The 25,633-nt window shown below is 46.1% G+C and overlaps 1 protein-coding gene across 1 annotated transcript in view; it reads right to left on the bottom strand.

Annotated features, from left to right (window-relative positions):
* Window positions 1-6,087: 6,087 nt before the first annotated feature.
* The window catches only part of LOC144275323 (uncharacterized), a 33,407-nt gene continuing 13,861 nt past the window's right edge, over window positions 6,088-25,633 (bottom strand). Inside the window, exon 5 of the mRNA XM_077834556.1 lies at window positions 6,088-12,520. Within this exon, the coding sequence (XP_077690682.1) occupies window positions 11,571-12,520 (950 nt within the window). The 3' untranslated portion in view covers window positions 6,088-11,570. The remainder of the gene's footprint in view (window positions 12,521-25,633) is intronic.

Here is a 25,633-nt window from a genome sequence, read left to right as displayed (position 1 = left end):
GGGGGGAAGGCTCCGGGCACCCAACCACTCCACCCCAGTGGACAGCCCAAGCAACAGAAGGCTGTCATTCAAGAAGTTTTAAAGTGGCCTTTTCCTTCCGTCCTCCCACACCCCACCCAGGCTACCTTGTGAGTTATCCCCCTATTTTTATAATCAATTAATAAAGAATACATGGTTTTTAAATTATAGTGACTTTATTTCCTTTGCAAATGTAAGCAGAGTCAGGATGAGCTCCACCCTGACATCTGGTGGTGAGGTGTGGCAAGTTGTGGAAAAGAACTTCAGGGGCCGATCTCATTTGTATAGGCACACCCACCCCCGCTAGAATGAGACCATAGCTGCCCAAATGATCACTTTGGCTGCTGTGGGATCCCCAGTGTCTCTGTTATTGGGACAGGAAGAATAAATTGTTATTACCCTGATTATGGGAATCAAGGACAGTGGAACTGTACTTGGCCTTTTGTTATGATGGAGGGATGAGCTGTAGCTCACGAAAGCTCATGCTCAAATAAATTGGTTAGTCTCTAAGGTGCCACAAGTACTCCTTTTCTTTCTGCGAATACAGACTAACACGGCTGTTACTCTGAAACCATCAACTAAGTAGCACTCGCTAGGCAAGGGACATGGGTTCCAAAACTCTGTGAATGGAGAGAGGCTGGGGACAGGTATTAGTACTTGGTGGTATACATCCACCCACCCCCCCCCCTGCCTCTGGTGTGGGCCTTACATGCTAATTGCACTTCCTCCTCTCTCCACTGTGGAATATCAGAGCTAATTTTGATTCCATTAGGAGTCGAGTTACAGGCTGCTGAGCTGAATTCACTTGGGGCTAATGGTGCACCAGGACGGAGGCTCCTCTACTACAAGCTGAAATCACAAAAGAGCTGAAATCACTGAGTGTTGTGTTAAGTAGTGGGGGAGCCTGAAGCTATATGGTGGAGCAGTTTGTGGGACGGTGAGCAGAGCGGCTGGTGGAGCAGAGTGGTTTGCGGGACAGCTGGCAGAGCATTGCAGTTTTTGGGACGGCGAGCGGAGCGACTGCAGAGCATTGCAGTTTGCAGGACGGCGAGCAGAGCGGAGCGGCTGGTGGAGCAGAGCAGTTTGCGGGACAGCGAGCAGAGCGGAGCGGCTGGTGGAGCAGAGCAGTTTGTCGGATGCCTAGAGCAGCTCATGGGGCGGCTGGCAGAGCGGAGCCCCATGGAGAGGTGGGGCCATCAGATTTGGACCACGTAAGGTGCCCCTTAACCCCCCTCCCCCCCCATCTCCACCCAGGTTGGGAGGTAAAACTCTGCAGATAAACTTTTGAACTCTGGGGCTGCCCTGACCAAGGACAGAGACTTTTGGGTCGTGGAACTTTGGGTGATTTTGGGTTGCTGGACTCAAGAACCAAAGGGAAAGGACATGCCCCTTTTTTTGCTTGGGGTGGGTTTTGCTCATGGGTTGTGTTATGAATCCTGTTGGTGGTGTTTCCCCCAACGTAATGCCACATTGTTTCTCTCTGTTATTAAAAGGCTTTTGCTACACTCAGACTATGTGCTTGCGAGAGGGGAGGCACCCAGCGCGGGTGGTATATATTTGTCCCAGGTCACTGGGTGGGGGCTCAAGCCGATTTTGCATTGTGTTATTGGAACGGAACCCCTAGATACTGAACCCGGCCCTTATTGCTGCCAACTCTGACGGGCAGAAGGGTTACACAAGCAAGCTGTGATCAAAGCGGGGAGGGCAGGTGGCTGACAGAGAATTTAGAGGCAACCAAGGGGGCAGGTTTCATCAAGGAGAAACAAATAGAAGTGTCACACAGTACCCTGGCCAGTCATGAAACTGGTTTTCAAAGCTTCTCTGATGCGCAGCACTTCCTGCTGTGCTCTTCTAACCGCCCTGGTGTCTAACTGCGCGTATTCAGCGGCCAGGCAATTTGCCTCAACCTCCCACCCCGCCATAAACATCTCCCCCTTACTCTCACAGAGATTGTGGAGCACACAGCAAGCAGCAATAACAATGGGAATATTGTTTCGCTGAGTTCTGACCGAGTCAGTAAACTGCGCCAGAGACCCTTTAAACGTCCAAATGCACATTCTACCACCATTCTCCACTTGATCAGCCTATAGTTGAACAGCTCCTTACTACTGTCCAGGGTGCCTGTGTACAGCTTCATAAGCCAGGGCATTAAGGGGTAGGCTGGGTCCCCAACGATAACTTGGGGCATTTCAACATCCCCAACTCTTATTTTCTGGTCTGGAAAGTAAGTCCCTTGCTGCAGCTGTTCATACAGACCAGAGTTCCTGAAGATGTGAGCGTCACGTACCTTTCCCGGCCATCCCACGTTGATGTTGGTGAAACGTCTCTTGTAATCCACCAATGCTTGCAGCACCATTGAAAAGTACCCCTTTTGGTTTATGTACTGGCTGCCTTGGTGGTCCGCTCCCAAGACAGGGATATTTGTTCTGTCTGTCGCCCCATCACAGTTAGGGAATCCCATTGCAGCAAAGCCATCCACTATGACCTGCATATTTCCCAGAGTCGCTACCCTTGATAGCAGCAGCTCAGTGACTGCGTTGACTACTTGGATCACAGCAGCCCCCACAGTAGATTTGCCCACTCCAAATTGATTTCCGACTGACTGGTAGCTGTCTGGCATTTCAAACTTCCAGATGGCTATCACCACTCGCTTGTGAACTGTGAGGGCTGCTCTCATCTTGGTATTCTTGCGCTTCACGGCAGGGGAAAGCAAGTCACAAAATTCCATGAAAGTGCCCTTACGCATGCAAAAGTTTCGCAGCCACTGAGAATCATCCCAGATCCGCAATACTATGCGGTCCCACCACTCTGTGTCTGTTTCCCAGACCCAGAATCGGTGTTCCACGGCATGAGCCTGCCCCAGTAACACCATGATCTCCAAATTGCTGGGGACAGCAGCAGTTTGAGAGAAATCAGTGTTCATGTCCTCATCACTGTGCTGCCATCACCTCCTCACATGGTTTCTCAGGTGCTGGTTCTGCATAAACTGCACGATAATGCGCGAGGTGTTTACAATGGTCATAACTGCTGCAGTGAGCTGAACGGGCTCCATGCTTGCTGTGCTATGGCGTCTGCTCGGGCAATCCAGGGAAAAGGGCGCGAAATGATTGTCTGCTGTTGCTCTGACGGAGGGAGGGGCAACTGACAACATGGCTTACAGGGAATTAAAATCAACAAAGGGGGTGGCTTTGCATCAAGGAGAAACAGAATGGCCCCCTCAAGGATAGAACTCAAAACCCTGGGTTTAGCAGGCCGTTGATTTCACGGAGGGAGGGAGGAAGGGAGGAGAAAATGAATACAAAACAAATCTGGTCTATTTCTTGTTTTGATCCACTTCATCTATCTTTATACATCTTGCTGGCAGCAGATGGTACAGTACAACTGCTGGCCATCATCATCTCCTGGGTGCTCAGCAGAAGACGGTGCAGTAGGACTGCCGGCAGGACTGAATCGCCATGAGACAAAAACTTAAAAGGGAAATGACCTGGCTGAGTCACTCCCATGTTTGCCCAGGCACCCCTGACGTCGGCTAAAAGAGCACCCTGGAGTATGGCAACGATAGCTACCAGTCATACTGCACTGTCTGCTGCCAAAAGGCAATGAGCTGCTGCTGTGTAGCAATGCAGTACCACGTCTGCCAGCACCCAGGAGACATACGGTGACAGTGAGCTGAGCGGGCTCTATGCTTGCTGTGGTATGGCATCTGCATGGGTAACCCAGGAAAAAAGGCACAAAACGATTGTCTGCCATTGCTTTCACAGAGGGAGAGAGGGGGCCTGACGATATGTACCCAGAACCACCTGCGACAACATTTTTGCCCCATCAGACACTGGGATTTCTACCTAGAAATCAAATGGGTGGCAGAAACTGTGGGAACTGTGAGATAGTTACCCACAGTGCAATGCTCCGGAAGTTGACGGTTGCCTCGGTACTGTGGACGCACTCCGCAGACTAAATGCACTTAGAGCATTTGTGTGGGGACACACACAATCGACTGTATAAAAATGCTTTCTACAAAACCAAATTCTATAAATTCGACCTAATTTTGTAGCATAGACATGGCCTTAGACCTGCTCTATTTGGGGAATTTTTTTCAGATTAACTTTGGGGGTGGCATAAACTGCCTTGTGTCCACACACAAAATTCTCCCCTCCTCAATTTCTCTAACATTTTACTCCACGTTAATTAATCCATTTTGGAAGATCTAGTTAATTCAGTCTGAGATTCATGTGGATGTATCCTTAATTCAGAATAACTACTCTTCTTCTAGCCGTCCTCCCCCTGCTATCCCACATTGCACTGCTTCACACTTGGATCAGACTGTCTGTTTACCTGTGTGCTCTCTATTGTGCTGGGTTCATCATAACCCAACATCACCTTCCCATTTAAATGCTGGCAAGCAGGCAGGTCCCGTCATCCCACCCACCCACCCATGAGATTCAAGCTTGTGAGTTCACACACCTAGTGTCACATGCCCATTACAGGCAATCATCAAGTGATCCATCCCCTGTCATCCAGTCCCAACTTCTTGTGAACAGAGGCTAAGGACACCCAGAGCATGGGGTTTCATCCCTGACCATCTTGGCTAATAGCCATTGATAGACCTAATCTCCATCAATTTATTTAGTTCTTTTTTGAACCCTGTTTACTTCTGGCCTTTATAACAAGTTCCACAGGTTGATTGTGCGTTGTGTGAGGTACTTCCTTTTGCTTGTTTTATACCTGCTGCCTATTAATGTCTTTGGGTGATCCCTAGTTCTTGTGTTATGAGAAGGAGTAAATAATACTTCCTTATTCACTTTCTTCACACCAGTCACAATTTTGTAGACCTCTATAATATTCCCTATTAGTCATCTCTTTTCCAAGATGAACAGGCCCAGTCTTTTTAATCTCTCCTCATATGGAAGCTGTTCCATACTCAAGCATTTTTGTTGCCCTTCTTTGTACCTCTTCCAATTCTAATATCTTTTTGGAGATGGGGTGACTAGACCTGCACATAGTATTCACGGTGTGGGCATACCATACACTGTGGGATGTCAGGGAGCTAGTACGCAGCCAACCATCAGCAAGTCTCTCTCTCTCACTGATGCAGAAGGTTAACAAAATGACTCTCAGTACTGGGCCCTCTGAGAGACCATCACACCCACAGAATGTCTCCAGCTAAATGACAAAAAAGCCTGCTCTGGGAGCTTGCCACTGGGCCAATCAGAAGGTGCTTCTCTACCCACAGGATTTTTGCAGACTTCTACATCATAGAATACTAAACTGCATCACATTTCACATTATTCAGCATCACATATTAAAATATAAATTAAAGCTAAAATATCTATCAAATGGGATATGTATGCAGATTTCTTTATTAAACTTTTTACCATATCTATGTACATTTAATCATTTTTGTTTTTAAATTCTGGACCAGGATTAAAATTTCCTCTTTCTACACCAGTCTTTAAAAACTGGCAAGACACCCCAATGGACTTACATGCCCAAACTGTATTCCAGTTTCCCTTTATTTTACTTACTCAAAGTAACATATTTCTTGGCAACTTTTTATATTTATTAGAAATTAGCACCTTTTAGCTTAAGCTGTACTAGAAACTCTTAATTTTAATGAAGTCTTGCCCAAATGAATTGCTCAGCATATACAAGTGCAAACAAACAAAAATTGTAAAAATAGTTCACACAGACATCATTTGTAAATTATGAAGGAAGTTTAGGTTGCAGGGAATAGCAGTATCACACAAACCCCTCCTTTCCAGCAGGATTTGACAATGTATGTCCTTCCTCAACACACACATCAGTAGCACCATCATCCCCTCTTGCCCCCATCTCTGTTACCTTGAAAACAGATTTAGGGTATACCCAGAATAAGCTCACCTATTGTCCCCTCCCGAGTTCATCAAGAGTTCCCTAAAAACAATTCAATATTAACCAATCTGTTTTCCTAAGGTATGGGTCTCCAGGGGAGCTAGGAAATACGTGGAGGACACAGATACATGATTGACACAAGCAGTATTCTTTTCCAAAACAAGGCACCTTTTTATTGGTGCAAATAATAAGAATCCCTAATACAATAACAAACTAACAATCCCCTTATTGATGTTATAAACACAAATCCCTTATAACAAGTAAAAGAGCACCCCAAACCATACTACCTTACTGTTTGAAATGATTCTAAGTGGTTGCACCCTGTTACAGATGGCCAGTCTGTCACAGATTGCTAACAGCAATTTTTAAATGGTTTAAATCTCATACATTTCTTTCACTATCAACACACACTCATACATCTTTCTTAACCCAGAAATATACATGTACTCACTAACACTATACTATACTGTCCTATACTATACTATAATTATAACTGACAGGTTTACTCTGTCTGCTGACACAGGACTCCTTCTGCTGCCACTGTTGCTGCTGCCTTCTTGCTTGCTTCTTCAGGACTCCTCTTGTCCACTCTTCTCTCCTCAGCTCTGTCTGCACTGGCTGCTACCCACTGACACATCGACTTTTATACGGTCCTGTCAAAACATTCTAGATGCCTTTTTCCCCCCAGTATACTACACTCCCGTTTGTTTGAATGGCCTGGCGTTTTTTGTGATCTTTACTGCACATGCTCAATACCAACATTCCAAACATTCCACAAATGCTCAGGACTGTTGTTTACCTGAGAATTATGATCTGCTGACCTTTCCCCTACTTTTGCGCATACTCCATAAATATCATGTGACCTGCAGCTTCCAATAGTGGAGTGACTTGCTTATTCAAAATGGTGGTCAGGAATACAAAATGAAGTCTGAGTAATTTCTCTGCTATCATCTCCTCCTTCTCAAAACAATTAAGCATATATTCAAGCCAAAGAGCAGACTATTTTATAAATATGCCACATTTAGCATTGGATTTAATAAATAAAATAAAAACAAAAATGGAGCATTAGGGAAACCTATATTTTAAGTCTTTGAGAGGCAGTAGCTACAAATAAAATGTCCTTAAGATTCAATGTATTTTATATGCTTTAGCAGTACATATTTTGCATTATTAACTTACTTGCAACATTTAGCAAAATACAAAAAATAAATAAAAATAATGAAACAGACACAAACATCCACATTCACACACTTACCAAGACTTTTGAAGGTAACATGAAAAAACAGGGCATGAGGATAAGAGTTGCCCAGGATTTTAGGAGACATTTTCATGACTGTTTGAAATTTTTATTTAGTGAAAATTTTGTATCCATTCTTTGTTAGTTGTCATGCTTTAACAAGGGTAAATGCATATAATACATAAGGCATTACTTTCCCACTGTTATTTTTCTAGTCACTTTTTCACAGAAGGGCAGAAATACTAAATATATACATTGGAGCCCCACAGAATAGCAGTGACTAAACACCTAAAAGCAAGATGGGGAGCAAACACATTGAGAGAATTGTGCTGTGACACTGCTGCAAAAAGCCAAAGCCAGACCCTTTCGACTAATAAAAAAAGCCCTGTGATATAATGAAAATGTATCAACATCTTTACATCTGTACCAATATTTTATAGAGCTATCTGCAAAACAATTACTTTCCCGCCCATTTTATTTATCACCACACTGAAGCGGCCTTACAGAATTAATTGCCCTGTGCAGATATAAAACTTTACATTGTATACAGCCTTTAAAACTTCTAGCACCTCCCCAAATCCCTCTCATACAACATTATGATTTTGTCTTACCGAAACAAAATGAAAATGACAATACAATGTTTAAAAGAGAGACTATCCCAACTTGGAAAAAAAAAATAGCATTAGCTTGTTTTTAAAATTTTGCCTTAATGAATTGCCCAGTATTAAGAAACACCAACCAGATAAAAACTTCTCTAAATCTCTTTACAAATACAGGACATAGGACTTTTAATAAGCTCATCATTTTGTGAATTGTGAAGAAAGTTTTAAATTCTGGGATACTGTATTAAAAAAACCCACCCACTCCCACATTTATAAGGGGATTTCACAGTCAACACATACAATTTTAAAAGACAAGAACGGAGATAAAATCTCCAGCCTGGCACTGACATCTAAAGAAACATGCCCCTTCATGCCTACCCCACACCCCACCTCTTCTTTACCTGACTTATTTTTTCTTCAACTACCATCTTCTGTTAGCCACATGATTTTTAATCACATCAAACAAAATTTTAAAATACAAACTATCCTAACTTTTAAAAGTTTAACATGAAAAAAACAGGGTATAGGGGTAAGAGAGCTGGCCCAGATTTTAGGGGAAATTTGACAATTGTTTGAAATACTTTTTAGTGAAAGTATGCATTCTTTGTTAATTGTCAGGCTTTAGCATGGGCATTTGTCACACAGCAGCTCTCCCCAGCTTCATGAAGCTTTATTCCCCCTATTGCTTTGCCAATCTTTCTAATCTTTGTCCTGGGCTATCAGAAATAGTAACAATAAATAAATAAAATAACAGTAACAAAATCATTGGCAGGATTACATACTTCGTGATACTCTGTGGTGATATTTGTGCAGAGCAACAACTCCTTTGCTGTTGTTTTTTTTTTATCATCACATTGAAGAAGTCCTAAAGAGTCAAGTTTTCCCTGTTCTTATATAACACTTCACATTTTACTTTTACACAATGTGTCACCTCAGGCTAGTCTACACTAGAAGTGCTGCAGCAGCACAGCTGCACCGATACAGCTGCGCTGCTGTAGCACATCCGGTAAATACACTCGTATGTCGACGGGAGAGAGCTCTTCCATTGGCAGAATAAAACCAGCTCCACAAGAGGTAGCAGATACCGGCACTTAGGATGGTGTAACTTATGTTGCTCAGAGGGGTGGCTTATTCACACCCCTGAGTGACATAAGTTACACTGACAGAACTGGTAGTGTGTACAAGTCCCTAGATATTTTACAATGTCAAATAATACAAGACAGTAGATGACAGAAGTGAGAAATTACAGAAAACTGTGTTATGGTGAGTACAACTGTAATGCAGAGAGACTAAGGGGAAATTAAAAGGCATAGCTGAAGCAGAAAAAGGTGTAATTGAAGAGATTTTAAGCAAATGGGAGCCAGCTGATTCAGGGTATACCACTTCCCATAAGCCCTCCCCCCCCATACAAGCACCTAGGGCCCTTTTCAGGGGAACGGGTGTGTATGCCTTTTGTTTTTAAATGAATGGTAACTTTCCAACAACTATAAAAATACAAAACAAAGTGTTCAAACATCTTCACCCTCACTCCTTCCCTTTTTACAACTGTCTCTGTCCCACTATGCACTGATCAAAAGTTTCTCCTTACCTTGGAGGAGACCAGGCCTTTTAAAGCATTGTCCCCAAAACTATTGGCTAAGAAAGTACTGTGCAACCATCATATAAAAGAGGACACGCCATTCAAAAAGGTCTGTGAGTGAAAGATGGAGGTTTCTCACAGTCCCTTGAATTAAGCCTCGCCAGCTCTGGCACTCAAACAGCTCATGAAGAGACACCAGACAGAGGAAACTGTGGGAACAGAAGGAACCAATATACTCTTGGCACAACCAATGCGTGCCACTCTGGAAGCATGTCATGGGAGCAGGCCAACAGGGACAGCACCTGATGAAGGTTATCAAGACAGTGCAGAGGGGGAGCATGAGGCCAGACCGCTGACCCAGCTTTGGTTTAACACTCCAGATCCCAACCAGGAGACCCCAGTTCAAACAGAGTGGGGTGGGTTGGAGAGGGCTGGTAACAGGACCTGGCCATGCTAGCTCAGTGGACTCTCATGTTCAGCTTCCAGCTGAAAGGTCGATGGAGTGAGACCATCCCAAGGCAATTAAGAAAAAAAAAAAAAAAAAAAAAGCTGTGACCTGAAAAGGTCTCTTGACACACAAAGGAAAGGTTTTCAAGCACAGTATAAAAACTAGTATGATGCCTTATCTGCGTTTCTTATTTTAAATCTCTCAGCAGCTGAGTGATGGTTCTTTAGAGGCCTGGGAGAATGTGACCACCGAAAGCCATGAAGGAACAAACAGTTTGGGCCTGGCCTGCTTTTGCCCTGGTCCAAAACCGGATGCTCTGTAGGCAAGGGTGCAGAATCAATTTTATAGTAAGGGTGTTGAGAGCCATTGAATCAAACTGTAAGCCCTGTATATAATGGAAACCACTTCAAGCCAAGGGGTGAGGCAGCACCTCCAGAACCCCGACGTCCATAGGATACCAAAAAAGAAGGGGATGCTGATTCTATAGACACGTACTATCTAACTCTGAGAAAGAAATCTGGCATGGAGGCTGTGCTAACCCATAACTGGTCAAATTTTTGCTTTTGATTGTACAAGTTGCCATAAGCAGAATCATCACACATTGTCTGAAAGAGAAACAGTCTGAGAACTGCTGAGATTGTGTCATAGATGCCCCAGGCCAAAGCAGCCATGACTGTGAGCTGGACTGCACATGATGTGAACCAAAAACTCTCAAATATTTGTCCCTGTTTAACCCAGGAATATTGTGCTCAAGCAGTAGAGTAGGTGAACAACATGACAGATGCTAGAGACCCAGATAAAGTATTAGATGAAATAATAAGACCCTCAGGTAAATGCTTAATGCAGAATCTTGAATTTCTTCTTCCTTCAGCAAATTACAAAGCCCTGTTTAGAAGAAAAAAAAAAAAAAGAACTGTTTGTAAAATACCTAAGTTAGAGGGTACTTTGGGAACAAAACTGCTGATGCAAAAATAAAATAAAATAAAAGTGTGGTGGGGACGGGGGTTGTAAATACAATGTCAGTTGCAAATGCCTGTGTGAAGCATGTTTTTCATGGGACACTCCATTGGAGTCCCTGTGTCACATGAAGAGATCGGCACTGAGCTACTCAGCTCCTCATGCAAATCCTACGAAAACACAGACCCATGCATACAGCATCTGAGGCACTGGTTTGCCCCTAGCAGACCAGGAAGCAACTTGAAGAAAAGAACCGAGACCTGAACTTGATTCAATATTCTATGGGAAGCCAGAGTAGAGACCGAGGGCAGGCCTGAGTTGTCCATGCATAGCCTTTGTCGAGAGAAGTGCTGCAGTGTTCTGTACTAGTTGGAGTTTCCTAAGTGCTGACGCTTTTGTGCCCAGGTCCATAGCACTGCTGTAGTCCAGCCAACGGGTGACAAAGGTATGAACAACTACTGAGGCCAGCTTATTGTCCACCAGGATGGGACAGAGTTTCCTAGCCAACTAGAGATGAGAGAAAGCATTACTCACAGGGGCAGCTTTGTGAGCGCTTAGTGCCAACAAGGAATCCAAGAGTCCTCCCACACTACACAGGGAACTGGCCAATTGTGGGTAAATGATTTAGATGTAGGAGCTGATCACAGGATGTTCAGAGCTTTCTGACATGTAATAATCAAATCCCATTACAACGTGGAAATCTTATCTCAGCCTCCTGCTCTGTACAACTCTGTCCCAGGAAGGTGGTTCCATTCTCTGCTTTGATAACCATTACATGTCCCCATTACACGACCACTCCAGCCTGGCCTGACTCGCTGAGACTGTGGGAACCAGCAGAGGTATCATTCACTTGGCCCATCCCTAGTTAGAACACTTCTGCGGTTTCTCCCCTGTGTGGACTCTCTGATGTGAAAAAAGGTAGGTGCTCCGAGTGAAGGTTTTCCCACACTCGGTGCACTTATAGGGCCGCTCTCCCGTGTGGGTTCTCTGGTGTATAATAAGGTCTGAACGCAGACAGAAGCCTTTCCCACACTCGGGGCATTTGTAGGGCCTCTCTCCCGTGTGGGTTCTCTGGTGTTTTCTAAAATGAGATCGATCACTGAAGGTTTTTGCACAGGTCAGGCATATATAAGGTCTCTCTCCCGTGTGGGTTCTGTGGTGTGTAACCAGGTATGAGCGCCTCCTGAAGCTTTTCCCACACTCAGGACACTTGTAGGGCATCTCTCCTGTGTGGATTCGCTGGTGTGTATTAAAATGTGACTTGTCACTGAAGCTTTTCCCACAGTCGGGGCATTTGTAGGGTCGCTCTCCCGTGTGGGTTCTCTGGTGTATAACTAGGTAAGAGTTCCGACTGAAGCTTTTCTCGCACTGTGGGCATTTGTAGGGCTTCTCTCCTGTGTGGATCCTCTGGTGAGTCTTAAATTGAGATCTATCACCGAAGCATCTCTCGCAGGTCAGGCATTTGTAGGGTCTCTCCCCAGTGTGGGTTCTCTGGTGAATGACAAGGTGTGAGCTCTGACTGAAGCTCTTCCCACACTCAGGGCATTTGTAGGGTCTCTCTCCCGTGTGGGTTCTCTGATGGGAAGTAAGGAGGTGGTACTGAGGGAAGCTTTTCCCACAGTCAGTGCATATGTAGGATTTCTGCCCCAAGTGGATTCTCTGGTGAAGATTGAGATCTGAGCTCTTGCTGAAGCTCTTCTCACAGTCCGGGCACTTATAGGGGTTCTCTCCCATGTGGATTTTCTGGTGAATAATAAGAACGGATCTCCAACGGAAGCTCTTCCCACACTCACTACAGGTGAAGGGTCCCTCTCCAGCAGGGATTTTCGGTTGAACAATCTCTCTGATTTCCTCTACCCTTCTGCTCCTCTGAATGGATTTACCCCATCTACCCCCTGGCTGGTTTCTCTGCTGCCTCTCTGGCCTGTGCTGCCTCTCACGGGCTTCTCCCTGCTCAGGACTCTGCGAAACATGCCCTTTGGCATTTTCTGATACCATCGTGTATGGTTCTACTTGATCAGGACCTTCCTGCTGAAGATTTTCCTCGTTGTTTCCACTCATCGTCCTGTTACCTGCTGGACAGAGAGAGAATCCAGACAGAAATCACTCCCTGTGTCGGGGAGACAGAGAACAGCAGAAAGAGGTATGGTACAAGGGGGAATATACCCCAACGACTACTGGGGACCAATAAAATAGGAACTGAATCACCTCACAAACCCTTCCCCAGAGGGGAGAGAGCTGGTGACCAATTCCATCTCCTTGTCCCATCTGAATATTGATGAGGGCAGCAGCTATAGGTTTACACAGAACTTGTGAAACTGCTCAAGGATAAAAATATTGGTTTCTGAGTCAATTTAGTTGCCACCTCACCTGTGTGAATGTTTCTCAGGATCTCTTTTTCCTCGTAACCCTGGAGATCAGGGACCCATGGTTTCTCCTCACATTCCAGCCGGGAGATCATGTCAGATTTGGAAATTGGAAATCCTGCTTGGGGGGGGGGCAAGAAAACCAGTGTTGATCTTGTTCGTTAGGGTAAGAGCTGTTACTACTTCAAGATCCATGTTCTAAGTAGCAAAACCCAGAAAGGCTCCTTCCTCTCCCTCCCACAACTCTACAGGGACTTGGCTGTACATTGTAAAAGATCCCATGAGGCACTGTTCTGGAGCAAGGGTTCAACCACTCTGCCTAGGGAATGGCCCTAACTTATTCCCATGAGAAGTTGAGCATAGTTGCTATGCTCTTTAGGTATCTGGGGTACAACCAAGTCTCCATCGCTGTCAATTATAACCCCTCCATCCCTTCCCCCCACCCCACCCCACACACACATACCTCCACAACACAAACCAGAGCAGGAAAACCTTAAGGGCTGATAAAAAAAATCCACACCCCTGAATGACTTAGTTAAGCCAACCTAAGTCTCCGTGCAGACAGCATTGGGTTGACAGAAGAATTCTGTCGATCCAGTAACCGTCTCTCAGGGAGGTAGATTAACTATAGCAATGGGAAATCCCCTCCCATTGCTGTAGTACGTCTACACTGAAGCACTACAGCAGTACACCTGCAGCTGTGCTGCTGTAGCATTTTAAGTGTAGACACAGCCTTAGGGAACCAAAAGGGATACATTCAGGAAATGGAAGTAGGGGCATGTCTCCAAGGAAGCATATATGTAAATAGCACAAGCATGTGGGGACAAACTCAGGAAAGCCAAGGCAAAGAATGAGTTACAGCTGGCAAGGAATGTTAGAGACAAACAAGAAGGGATTGTATAAATATGTCAGGCAAAAAAGAAAGATCAAGGACAGCGTGGGTCCACTGCTCAATGGAGAAAGTGAGCTGGTAACGGAAGATGATAGGAAGGCAGAGCTGCTCAGTGCCTACTTTTCTTCAGTCTTCTCACAAAAAATAACTTGGATGATTAGTGAAGTTACCATAGACAATAAAGGGGAAGGGCTGCAGATCAGGATAAGTAAAAAACACGTCAGAGATCTTCTGCCAATTAGAATGAAATCAAATCAGCAGGGCTGAATGCTATTCACCACAGGCTGCTGAATGAATTAGCTGAAGAAATCTTGGAGTCACTGGCAATAACATCTGCAAACTCATGGATGACAGGAGAGGTCCCAGATGACTGGAGCAGGGCTAACGTAGTGCCCATCTTTAATGGGAGGTCTATACTACGGCAGGGATTGACACTCTGAGATCGATCCACTGGCGGTCAATTTAGTGGGTCTAGTAAAGACCCGCCAAATCGACTGCAGATAGCTCTTCAGTCAACCCCGTACTCTGCCGCTGATGAGAAGAGTAAGGTAAGTCGACCCATTGACACCCCCCCCCGTGGTGTAGACCCAGCGATAACTTGACCTAAGGTACGTCAACTCCAGCTACATTATTCACGTAGCTGGAGTTGCATAGCATAGGTCAACTTACCACAGAAGTGTAGACATAGCCTGAAAAGGGGAAAAAAGAGGAGCCGGGGAACTATAGACCAGTCAGCCTGACTTAGATACCTGGGAAGTTACTAGAGCAATGTATAAAACATTCAATTTGCAAATACCTGGAGCATGAAGGGGTGATCACTAGCAGCCAGCATGGATTTACCAAGAAGAAATCATTCCAAACCAGCTTGATTTCCTTCTGTGACAAGGTAACTAGTTTGGTGGATGGGAGAATGTGGTGGACATAATATACCTGGACTTCAGCAAGGCTTTTGACACAGTCCCACATGACAATCTGATAAGTAGGCTGAAGAAATGTGAGCTTGGTGGCACTACCATTAAGTGGATACATAATTGGTTAAACAACCACAAACAAAAAGTAACTATTAATGGAATGATGTCAGATTGGAGGGAGGTCTCAAATGGGGTTCAACAGGGATCTGTTCCAGGCCCGGTGTTGTTTAACATCTTTATTAATGGCCTGGCTATAGGTATAGACAGCATGCTGATCAAATGGGCAGATGATACAACGTGGGGAGGGGGAGAGTTGCCAACACTTTGGAGGACAGAGCTAAAATTCAGAGGGATCTTGATAAATTGGAGAACTGGGCTATAGACAACAAAATGAAATTCAACAAAGACAAATGTAAGGTGCTACACTTAGGGAAGAGAACCCAAATGCACAAATACAGAATGAGGGATAACTGGCTTGGCAGCAGCACTGCTGAGAAGGATCTGGGAATTGTGGTGGATCACAACCTCAACACAAGTCAGCAGTGTGATGCTGTTGCAAAAAAAGCAAAGCAATTTTAGGTTGCATTAACAGAGGCATAGTGCAAGTCACGGGAGGTGATAGTACAGCTCTATTCAACACTGGTTAGGTCTCAGCTGGAGTACTGTGTCCAATTTAGGTCACCAATGTATAGAAAGGATGTGGAGAAACTGGAAAGGATCCAGAGGTGAGCGATCAAAGGGATGGAATGCAAACCATATGAGCAAAGGCTGAAGGAACTGGGTATATTTAGTTTGGAAAAGAGGAGATGAAGGAGGGACATGGCACTGGTCTTCAAATACTTGAAAGGTTGCCATAAAAAAAAAGATGGAGAAAAGTTGTTCTCTCTTGTCACAAAGGGCAGGACAAGAGGTGGTGGGTTCGAACTACAGCATAGCAGATTAAGGGTACCCTTACAGAGTTTTTGCACTGTAAGTTTCACTGGTGATAGGGAACCGGTGAAAGTAAAGCACTGGTTTGTGTACTCACTCAATTCTTCAGGCATCAGAGAGTGTTTACACTACCAGCACTTCCATCGCCAATGAGAACAGCGCTGTAGGGCAGCTATCCCACAGTGCAGCTCCCTTGATAGGTCTCGTGGGGGGGGGGGGTGAGCGGAGGGCATGCTGGGTCCCTGCCCAGTGCCCTGTGCTGCCCTGCTTCATGTCCCAGTAGCCCCATGACTTCCTTGTTTCTTTCGTGGCATTTTTTTTAAAAGCCCCTGCTGTCTGGCTGCTGTCCCTGCCATATCTACAAGCAAAGGGAAAGAGAGCTTCAAACTTCCCGGGGCTCACAGAGGGAGGGGCGGACGTCCGTTTACTTGGCGTCAGAGCAGCGGAGATGCTGGCCAGAGTGGTCACTTTTGGAACTGTGGGATATCCTTCGGAGGCCAAAAGGTATTTACACTAGTAGAATGTGTCTTCATTTTCACAACAGCACAAAAAGAACAGCGGTAAGAGTTATATGCCTCTCGTGAAGGTGGTTTTCTTTTTGTGGTGAAACTTCTGAGTTTCACCGCAAAAGGTCATTAACAAGTGTAGACGCTCCTGTGGTTTTAACACAAACAAGGGACTTTTTGCACTTTAAATGGTAAGTGTAGCCATAGCCTTAGACTAAATCTCAGGAAAAAATTCCTAACTGTAAGAACAGAAGGAAAATGGAACCGATACCTCGGGAGGTTGTGGAAGCTCCTTCATTGGAGGTTTTCAAAAGGAGGCTGGATAGCCATCTATCTTGGATGGTTTAGACACAACAAATCCTGCATCTTGCCAGGGGGTTAGACTAGATGACCCTTGCAGTCCCTTCTAACCCTATAATTTAGACGGTGAGCTCTTTGGGGTGGGGACTCTCTCACTGTGTATCTGTGCAGTGCCTAGCTCAAGGGGGCAGTGACCCCTGATTGGGGCCTTTAGGTGCTGCCCAAATATGAGTCGCCAAGAAATAAACAGAGGAAATGCCACCTAGGGCCTGGAAAGAAAATCACTAGACACCTGCCCTCAGTCTGGCACAGACAGCAAAAAGCTTCCTGTCATGGGTTCATGATGGAAGAGCACAAGGGCACATCCAATGGCTGGTCAATGGTCATTCAAAACCTTCCCATGACCCATGAGCCCTGTTCTGCCCCTGCAGAGTCCTGAGTCCGAGTGCAGTGTGAAATACAAAGACCAGCCTTCCTCTCTCTTTCCCCCCAACGCACACTAAATTCGTCCGGACCTTGCTCAGCCCCATGACACTGCTCCATGCCCTTCCTGGCTGGTGGCAGAGTGTTGAGAACATCTGGGGCCTCCCACTAACAAAGCTGGCTGAGGCACACCACAGACAAGATGGAGAAGTGCATCTGAAAATTGCCCACTGGGGACCTGGGCAGAGCCGAGTCATGAGACACTTGTCTATCTCAGAGGCTCCAAAGGACGTTAGCCCTGGGAACAGGAGGAGACAGTGAGTTTGTCCCACTTGCAAACCTTGGTTATAGGAAGGCTAGCATCATTGTTACGTCCCTGCATCTTCTTTCCTGGGGATATGGAGGGGCCAGTCTCACACACAGGGGATCTGGGGCTGTCATGTGAAATCTGGGGGACCAGTGAAGAACCATGCACAGAAACTGACAAAGATGCTCCAGAGGCACACAGTCCTCCCCCACAGCCCCACAACACACACACACACTTTCTAATACTCAAGGGGACAGGAATCCTTACCCAGCGAGGTCACAGTCTCATAATTCTCCTGCATGACGCCCCAGTAAAATGCTCTCTGACTCAGGTCCAGCAGAGCCCACTCTTCCTCCGTGAAATACACAGCCACTTCCTCAAAGGTCACTAGTTCTACTGCAGACATTTCCCTTCCCTTCCCTCTGGGGGATGGGACAATCTGGACTTGGATGTTACTCTGCAGCCTGTCAGGGTTAGAAGGACAATTAGTCACCCCAGGTTCTTTCTATGCACACACATTCTAGACTCTGCCATGTGGGGAAACAGTTCCACAAAGATTTTCAAAATCAGCAACTTCAACTTAGTCCCAAAATCAGTGCTTAATTTGCGTCAGGGCTGAGCCCCGGCACCTCTAGCCTTGGCAGTTCATAGTCCTGGCACCTCTGGCCTTGCTGCATCAGTTATAAATGTAAAAATATTGCTTGAGCCCCAGCACCTCTTACATTACAAATTAAGCACTGTCCAAAATCCACATTCATTTCTCTCAATAAGTCTTCTGAGATTCCAGAATGCTCAGCCAGCAACATTGGAATTCAGTTCTGAATACCTTTTATTCAGGTGCCCGAACATGGATTTAGAAATCTACCTTTAGGCTCTTGTATTTCAAGACACTGGCTTGGTCACTTTATTCCCGTGCAGGTGCCACCTCTCCCACCAGGACTAATCTGATTGAGACATTGTTAAAACCTCTGGGTAACAGAGATTTAAGTGAAGTCATTGGGACCACTCACATGGGCAAAGACAAGCATATAAGCAAGTGTTTACCAGATCAGATCTGAAGTTAGTACAAATCATATCAAAAAGAAAAAAAGTCAGTGTGTACGCACAATGGAGATTTACCAACCCTTATAACAAAGCAATTTCAAAACAGGTCTTTCCATATTATAGAGATGAGAGTGTCTCAGCCAGAAATTCAGTCAAATGTAGTTTCTAGCCAAAAGTTTTTAACATGCAAGGGCTGTTGAAAATTTGATCAAACTTTTTTATGCATGGTGCTTCTTTCCCTTCCTGCCCCATCTCAAAAAATGGCTGAGTGTCTTTTCCTCAATATTTCTACAATAAATTCACCCCAGACAGAAATTTTCAACCCTAAAGACGAGCATAAGATTTGCCAAAGTGAATCAGACCCAAGGTCCATCTACTAATTCTGAGCATGTTATAAGCAAAGGAACTGGTCCCTTCAGGCTGAAGTTGTGCAGCCAAAGAGCATAATCCCAGGAGCCGATTTGGGGAATCCCCCTAATACTGTCCTAAGGGCAGCGCATCCCCCCAGCAACAGAGGCAGGAACTGGCTTTTCCTCTCCCTGCCCCCCACCTTGTCCCAGGAAAGTCAATCTGCCCAGGGGTGCAGCAGGGAACGGGGCTGGGCAGGGCTGGGAGCTGGGAACCTTCCTCCCCACTGGCAGCTCCTGCTACCCCTGCCCCTCCCCACCACTCGGGCTGGAAAACTCAGTCCCTGGCCCAGGCCCTTCGCTCTCCCGGCGCTGGCTCGGCTCCTGCAGGCGCTCAGGGGGTCAGAGCCGGGGTGGGGGGCAGCAGCTGCGGGACTCGCAGACCCCCGCCCCCCCGGGAGCAGAGCTGGGGCGAGGAGGGGCCGTTGGTGCAGAGTCACTTGCCCCCCCGGCCCCGGCCCTTCCCCCGGGTCTCTCCCCTCACCTGCAGGCTCCGGCTCAGGGGCTGGTGTCGGCGGAGCCCGGGGCTGCCCAGGGGCTGGTTCCAGCCCCCGGAGAAAGTCCCCGCGGCTGGGCCCCGAGGGGCGCTGGGGAAGGGCTCTCCCCGCACACACCCCGCTGGGCAGCGGCAGCGGCTCAGCCCGGGCTCCCGGCTCACGATGGAGGCGGCTGCAGCGTCTGACCCGGGAAGCTCAGCCCCGGATCTGCGGGCCGAGAGCAGCAGCCTGGAGCCAGGCGGATGCTCAGTAACAGCTGCTGAAGCCGCTGCCCTCACTCTGCCCATACTACACCGGCCATCAAAGGGGGTAAAAAGGCGGGTGGGGGTGCAGGGTGCTCAGGGGAAGGCGAGGTGTGACGACACAAATCTCAACCCTCCCCTTTTGCAGAAGAGGCCAAATCAGGGGCAGGGCGCAGGACCAGGGGTCGAGCTCGGGGTCCAAGCGCTGCCGGAGGGGCCCCGGGATGCGGGCGGAGCGGATAAAAGTTATTGCAGACGGGGTGAGCTAGCTGCAGCAGGGGCTGCCAAACAGGGGGGCGGAAAGCTTGTGCTCCTAGCTGGCTGGAACATGTCAGCTCTCCCTTCCCAAACCTGGGTGTTAAAGGCGCAGTGTCACCCAGTGCCTAGACAAGGCAGCTCTTCTCTGTCTGAAACGGCCGGTGTATTGACAGGTTTCAGAGTAGCAGCCTTGTTAGTCTGTATCCGCAAAAAGAAAAGGAGAACTTGTGGCCCCTTAGAGACTAACCGCTTATGCTCGAATAAATTTGTTAGTCTCTAGGGTGCCACAAGTTCTCCTTTTCTTTTGTTGGTGTATTGGTGTTTAAAAAAATTCTTTGGCAATTTCTGTGACTGTAACATGCAGACACCTCCAGCCTCATAGCAGTTCATTTGTTTGACTTATTGGAGTTCTGATTGCCAGGACTGGTCTCCCTTTCCTGTAATCCACTGTCAGTGTAGCTTCACTCCTTTTAATTATTTAATGTTTACAATTATTTTTGGCTCATTGTTTTTACCGCTCCAACATTTACTTTGGTTCACATTTTGTGCAGATGAATGGAATGTTGCTACTTTAATGTTTATAATTACAAATACTAATGAGTAATATAATTATGATTAATATTAAATTATGCAAATAGTTTAAGCAATCGCATCTCACAGTGAGTTCTAGTACAACACTTCCTGTGTTTTACTGTGATTTTGTAATATGCAATTTTTCTCCATAGTAAAAGTTTATTATTTGTGATCATATGACTACAGCTGACTGAGTTCTTGGGTTGTCATCAGTATACAGGAATTGCCATTTTCTTTGATCCAGTGAGGATTGCCTTTTTCAGCTGTAGTTTTGCCTCTCTTTGCAGGACCCCTGTGCATTTTTCACATTGCACCACTTGCGTGTAGAACTAACTTCCCAATATATTCAGTAAGGGCACTGTACTATCCTGTATGAAATTCCTTTCAAAGGCAAATTTGCACTGTAATTTTTATTAAACATAGAAATACACTGTCAACAACCCTAAGAATTCAAAACTGTACTACTTGTGCACCAAAAATTATGAACTTTTTAAAAATAAATATATTTGGGGTTCTTTTTATCTGCCTTTTTGTTTCTGAACCTTTAGGGTGCACTTGTTTCATATTTGCAGGCTTTTTTTGCTGCAGACATGAAGGGCTAGAAACATTTTTGTTGTTTTTGTTAAGGAAAGCTGAGTTGCTCAGACAATTCCTTGATTCCAGTGTTGTCCCTCTTCTCCTTCCCTAGGCAGTACGTTGTGACCCACCTTCCACGTGCCTGCACAAGGACTGTGGGTTGTGCAGGGGGCTGTGCTCCCCAGAGCATCCCTGTCCACTCCAGAGGAGGCATCAGGGTTCTCCAAAATCTGCTCTGGCTGCAGGACATGGCACCATGCAGGGGAGTCAACGGCAGGTGCAGTCACAGACATGATGGCTGGCACAGCTACTGCTGGTGGAACTGAACCACCCCTGCTGCTAGCCATGCATTCAGCATCTGCTCCAGGATCAATCAGTCCTGTTCCACATTCCTACACTCTTCTTCCAGGGACTTCTCCCTGCTCCCATTGTGTCCCGCTTCTTCTTCACCCTCTTGAACTCCAGGCACTCTTTGCTCCTGCATGCCACAACCCTGAAAAGGTCCTCTATGTTCCTCAGTGTGGGCCAGTTTTAGGACCCAGCGCCCTGGCTGGGAGGCTTGGCCAAGCAGAAAGTGTCTGCCAGTGGAATGAAACAGACAGCATATTAATTGTATTGCTGCGAGGAAAAAAAAAAAAAAGAATCCCCCCACTTTGCTTTCTCCATCTACACATGGCTGCGGGTTGCAACATTTTGAAATGTGTATTTAATCCTTTATGAATTCTCCTGTGCAGACCCTCCTATTTCTAGCATCAGGAGAGCCCCACCCACACACCATGATAAGGAACATTCATTTTATTTAAAAGAAAAAAAAGTGTTGAAAAAAAGCCACCCCTGGCTGAGGCAGGGCACAGTTACCAACTTGCTCTAGCTTTGTTTCCGGCTGGGGAAGCCATAGAAGATATACATGGGTGGCAGGTATAATAGGCCAGGGGAGGCTAAGCCTCCCCAACCCAGGCTGTGTTGCCCCTCCCATGCTCCACCCTGAGGCCCCACCCTCACTCTCCCTCTCCCCAGAGGCTGTCGGAAGCTCAGCTTGGGCTGGCGGCCTGGAGCTTGGGGCTTGGGACAGCTGGTGGCCTGGCCCCAGGGGGGCTTGGGCTGGTGCTTGGGCCGGCCAACAGTCCAGAGGTTGGGCCAGTGCTCGGGCTGGCCGGGGCATTGGTGCAGCTGGGGCAAGTGGGCAGGCGCTCCTCTGGCTTGGGGCTCCAGTAGGCGAGGGGGGTGGAAGGGGCAGGATTTCAGGTGGGGCCAGGAGGCTAGCACCCCCGAAGGGGGGGGTTTCACGTGCCACCCATGAAGATATACATCTTTTGGAAATATTAGAATGGAAGAAGGAAGTAGTTTTCCAGGTAAGTGGTGGGACCCCATTATCTAATGCAAAGGAGATATTTAGGTGGCTGAACAGCAAGTGAGCAAATGGAGTGGTTCTACTGGAGGGGGCTGGGGGGAGAGAGTTCTCTCTACCCAGACATCTGAACAATTGTTTGGAATTCCTGCTGGGGGGGGAAGGTGAATCAAGATGTTGGAGTAGGATTCAGAGTCTTGCAAGTGGCAGAGTGGATTCCCCTCCCCCTCATCTTCCCACCACAGCCTAGAAGTCCAGGAAGAGGCAGGAAGTAGGAAGAGGCAGCCAGCTAAGACTGTCTGCTGCATGAAATGTCATCTAAAGTCACCTGGCAGAAGTAGAGGAAAATCAGAACAATAAAATAACAGGCTGAGTGTATAACAAGCAATGAGGACCACAAAGAACTTCACCACTCTCTGAAACTCAATGGATTTATAAACCTGTGCTGTATGGGACTGTGCAGTTTGCTAGCCAAAGTCTAAGTGTAACATGACATTAGCATTCTTGAGTTACCACCAACTGCGCTTGCAAAGACATGCACTCATACCTCCTAGGCCTATAAGCCTTTACTTGTTTTGCTAGCTATAATTGCAAACAGAGCTTGTCAGAGACATTAGGGAGTTGTGGCTACATTTTTTTTTCTCCCTTTGGCAAAGTCAAAAGCCCTTGAGTTAGGAAATGCCAGAATGAATGCTGCCCATGCAACCTTAATTCAGTTTACTTGTGCCCATGCATTATGATGCAGCTTTAATTACACACAGAAGAAACCATCTGTGAACAGTTTGGTATAAGTGACTTGGCAAACATCACATAGGAACTCAGTGGCAGAAGCCGGACTAGAAACCAAACCTCCCAGGTGGTAGTCAACTGCCCTAACCACAAGCCCATCCTTTCTCTCATTGAAGGCCCCCCCAAACCTTCCAACTTCTGCAACAAAAAAGGCAGTAGTCCCACAGACAACAGCCTCCTTTACTACACAATGGATTCATCTCCTGAGCAGCCCCAGCCTGTGCACTGACTGAGGCAGGGATCTTGGGAAAAAAATAATACAGGTTCATGTAATTAAAGACTGCATCATAGTACATAAACACAAGGGGGGCAAATTAAGATGGCATGCGCAACATTTATTCTGGAATTTCCTCCCTTGAGAGCCCTTGACTTTGCAACCTTTAAGGATTAAACTTTGTATTTCCTAATTGTTAATTATTTAGTTTATTGATGAGAGCAGCCTTAACTAATGCTAAATGAGGTTTTTTTTTGTTTGTAAATATTCTTTTTTAATAGAAACAAAATCTTTTATATATATGCCATTTAAATAATAAAACACATTTATTAGGTTCAATGCCTATTTTATTGCTACTCTTATCTTTGTTCAGCTCCATATTTCACCACTTCAGTGTCTTGTTGACCAATACCTGGGAAGTCATTAAATTAAATTGTATTCAAATGAAACATGTTTTAAACTTCATATTTACTGCAACTTCTACATAACTTAAAAATGTGTAATGGAAAATGGAATAGGGACTTAGATCTCTAATTTCCTGGGTTGGTTTGTTTTGGAAAGGTAAATATTCAGAAAGCCAGAGATCGCCCCCAGTTGGTAAGAAGCAGCTAGCCAATCTCCATAAGCAGGAGCTGTAATTTTGTACCTTATTTTCATGTGCCACCCAGTCCCCACCCAAAGGAGCCCTGCTGCTTTCACTGCAGTGCCTGCTGGGACCCTGCTTTGTATCAATGACAGGGGGAATCAGAGGGAAACCAATTAGCAAAGGCAGCCATTGCCATGACAGCCAGGGTCATAGTGACCCTCCCCAAATGAGCAAAGGGACTGGATGGGGTGACACTGAGTGGCTGATTGTCTCTGCTGTCACAGTGGATCTGCTCTGACAGGGGACAGCAAATGTGTGGGAAAAGGCTGGCTTTTCGAGTGTGCTGGTTTTCCCAAATTTCCTGAAAAATCCACCCCATCCAAACACAGCCCGGGGATCCCTGCACACGCACATCCATCCATGGTGGACTTTTGGTTCCAATTCCCCACATGGCAGGTTTACCAGAAAGGGTTTCTGAACAGAGCTGAGATGTGGAGGTACGGACCCGGTAAACCAGCCAGTTCTGACACAACCATAATTATGGTCTTAAATTCTATGGGTCTTGCTACTGCGAGACTGTAATCCTGCGGAAGCATCTAAAGGCCTCATCAAAGGCTCAGAGCCCAGGGAGCTCAGGGAGAGACGGGCTGACTAGGAGATGTTATCTCAAAATAATCTGAGGGGGGTTTGTTCTTGTTTGTTGGAGCAGAGGGAAACTTCCCCATGGGTCATCAGCAGGGATGGAACAGAGGATTTCTGCATTTTAAAGCACACGCTCCTCAATTTAGTGGTTGTGACCCCCAGGTGCGGGTCACATCCTAGGAATCCGTTTGCCATGGAAAAATGCAGAATTTGCATTTTTACAGAGAATCTTTCACTTTTACATTTTGTGAAAAAATAAAAATGTATACAGTAGAACCCCATTTATCTGAGCCTCCATTATCCAGCTCTCCAGATTAGCTGAACCACCAGTGCACACATAGGAATATAGGAAATTGATACTTCAGCCTTGCATCCTATGGCTGACAGTCTGAGCCCCTGCTGATGATCTGAATTTTTGATTATCCAATCGGGACCCAGTCCTAGTTAGATTGGATAAATGAAGTTCCACTGTATATCAATAAAACATTGGGTTCAACTGATACCTATATATATTGGGGCTAGGGAAATGAAAGTTCAGCCTTTCATTTTAATCACAGAAAAATGTGGAGTTTTATGTTTTTTTGTTGGAGAATTTTGTTTTTTTAATCACAGAAAACTAGGAGCCCTGGTCAGGAGGCCTGGCAGTGAGATCTCTGTGGCAGGGAACTGAGTCCCTAGGGGAAGGGTTAGGAAGCAGTTTGGGGACTGAGGAGACAGGGTTGTGGATGCATCTCCTGTTTCCATCCCTGTGAGTGAGCAGGCTCCGAAGGGGCAGGACTTTCTTTGGGAGCAGTGAGGATGTAGTTCCCTCCCACAGTAATCTGGGCAGAAATGAGTTGGCTCCTGGTCCTATTTTACAACCCCCCCTATCCCAGGTCTCCAATCCCACATCACAGCAACAGGGATGCAGATTAGATTTATGTTCCAGCTAAACCAGGCAGTTAATACTTCTGCAATAGCTAAATGTTGCCTTTAGGGATTATTGCATGAATGGGGACAGTCCCCACCACTTGGCACTATTGTTTTAGGCTGGCTGCACACTCAGGCAGACAAATCTGCATCAGTACCACTCCCTTCACATTTTCAAGGGTTTCTTTGCATTCATGAGAGCTG

The sequence above is a fragment of the Eretmochelys imbricata genome, chromosome 14 (assembly GCF_965152235.1).
Source record: "Eretmochelys imbricata isolate rEreImb1 chromosome 14, rEreImb1.hap1, whole genome shotgun sequence".
NCBI lineage: Eukaryota > Metazoa > Chordata > Testudines > Cheloniidae > Eretmochelys > Eretmochelys imbricata.
The sequence above is the reverse complement of the archived record's forward strand: the minus strand, read 5'-3'. Positions and strand labels throughout refer to the sequence as shown.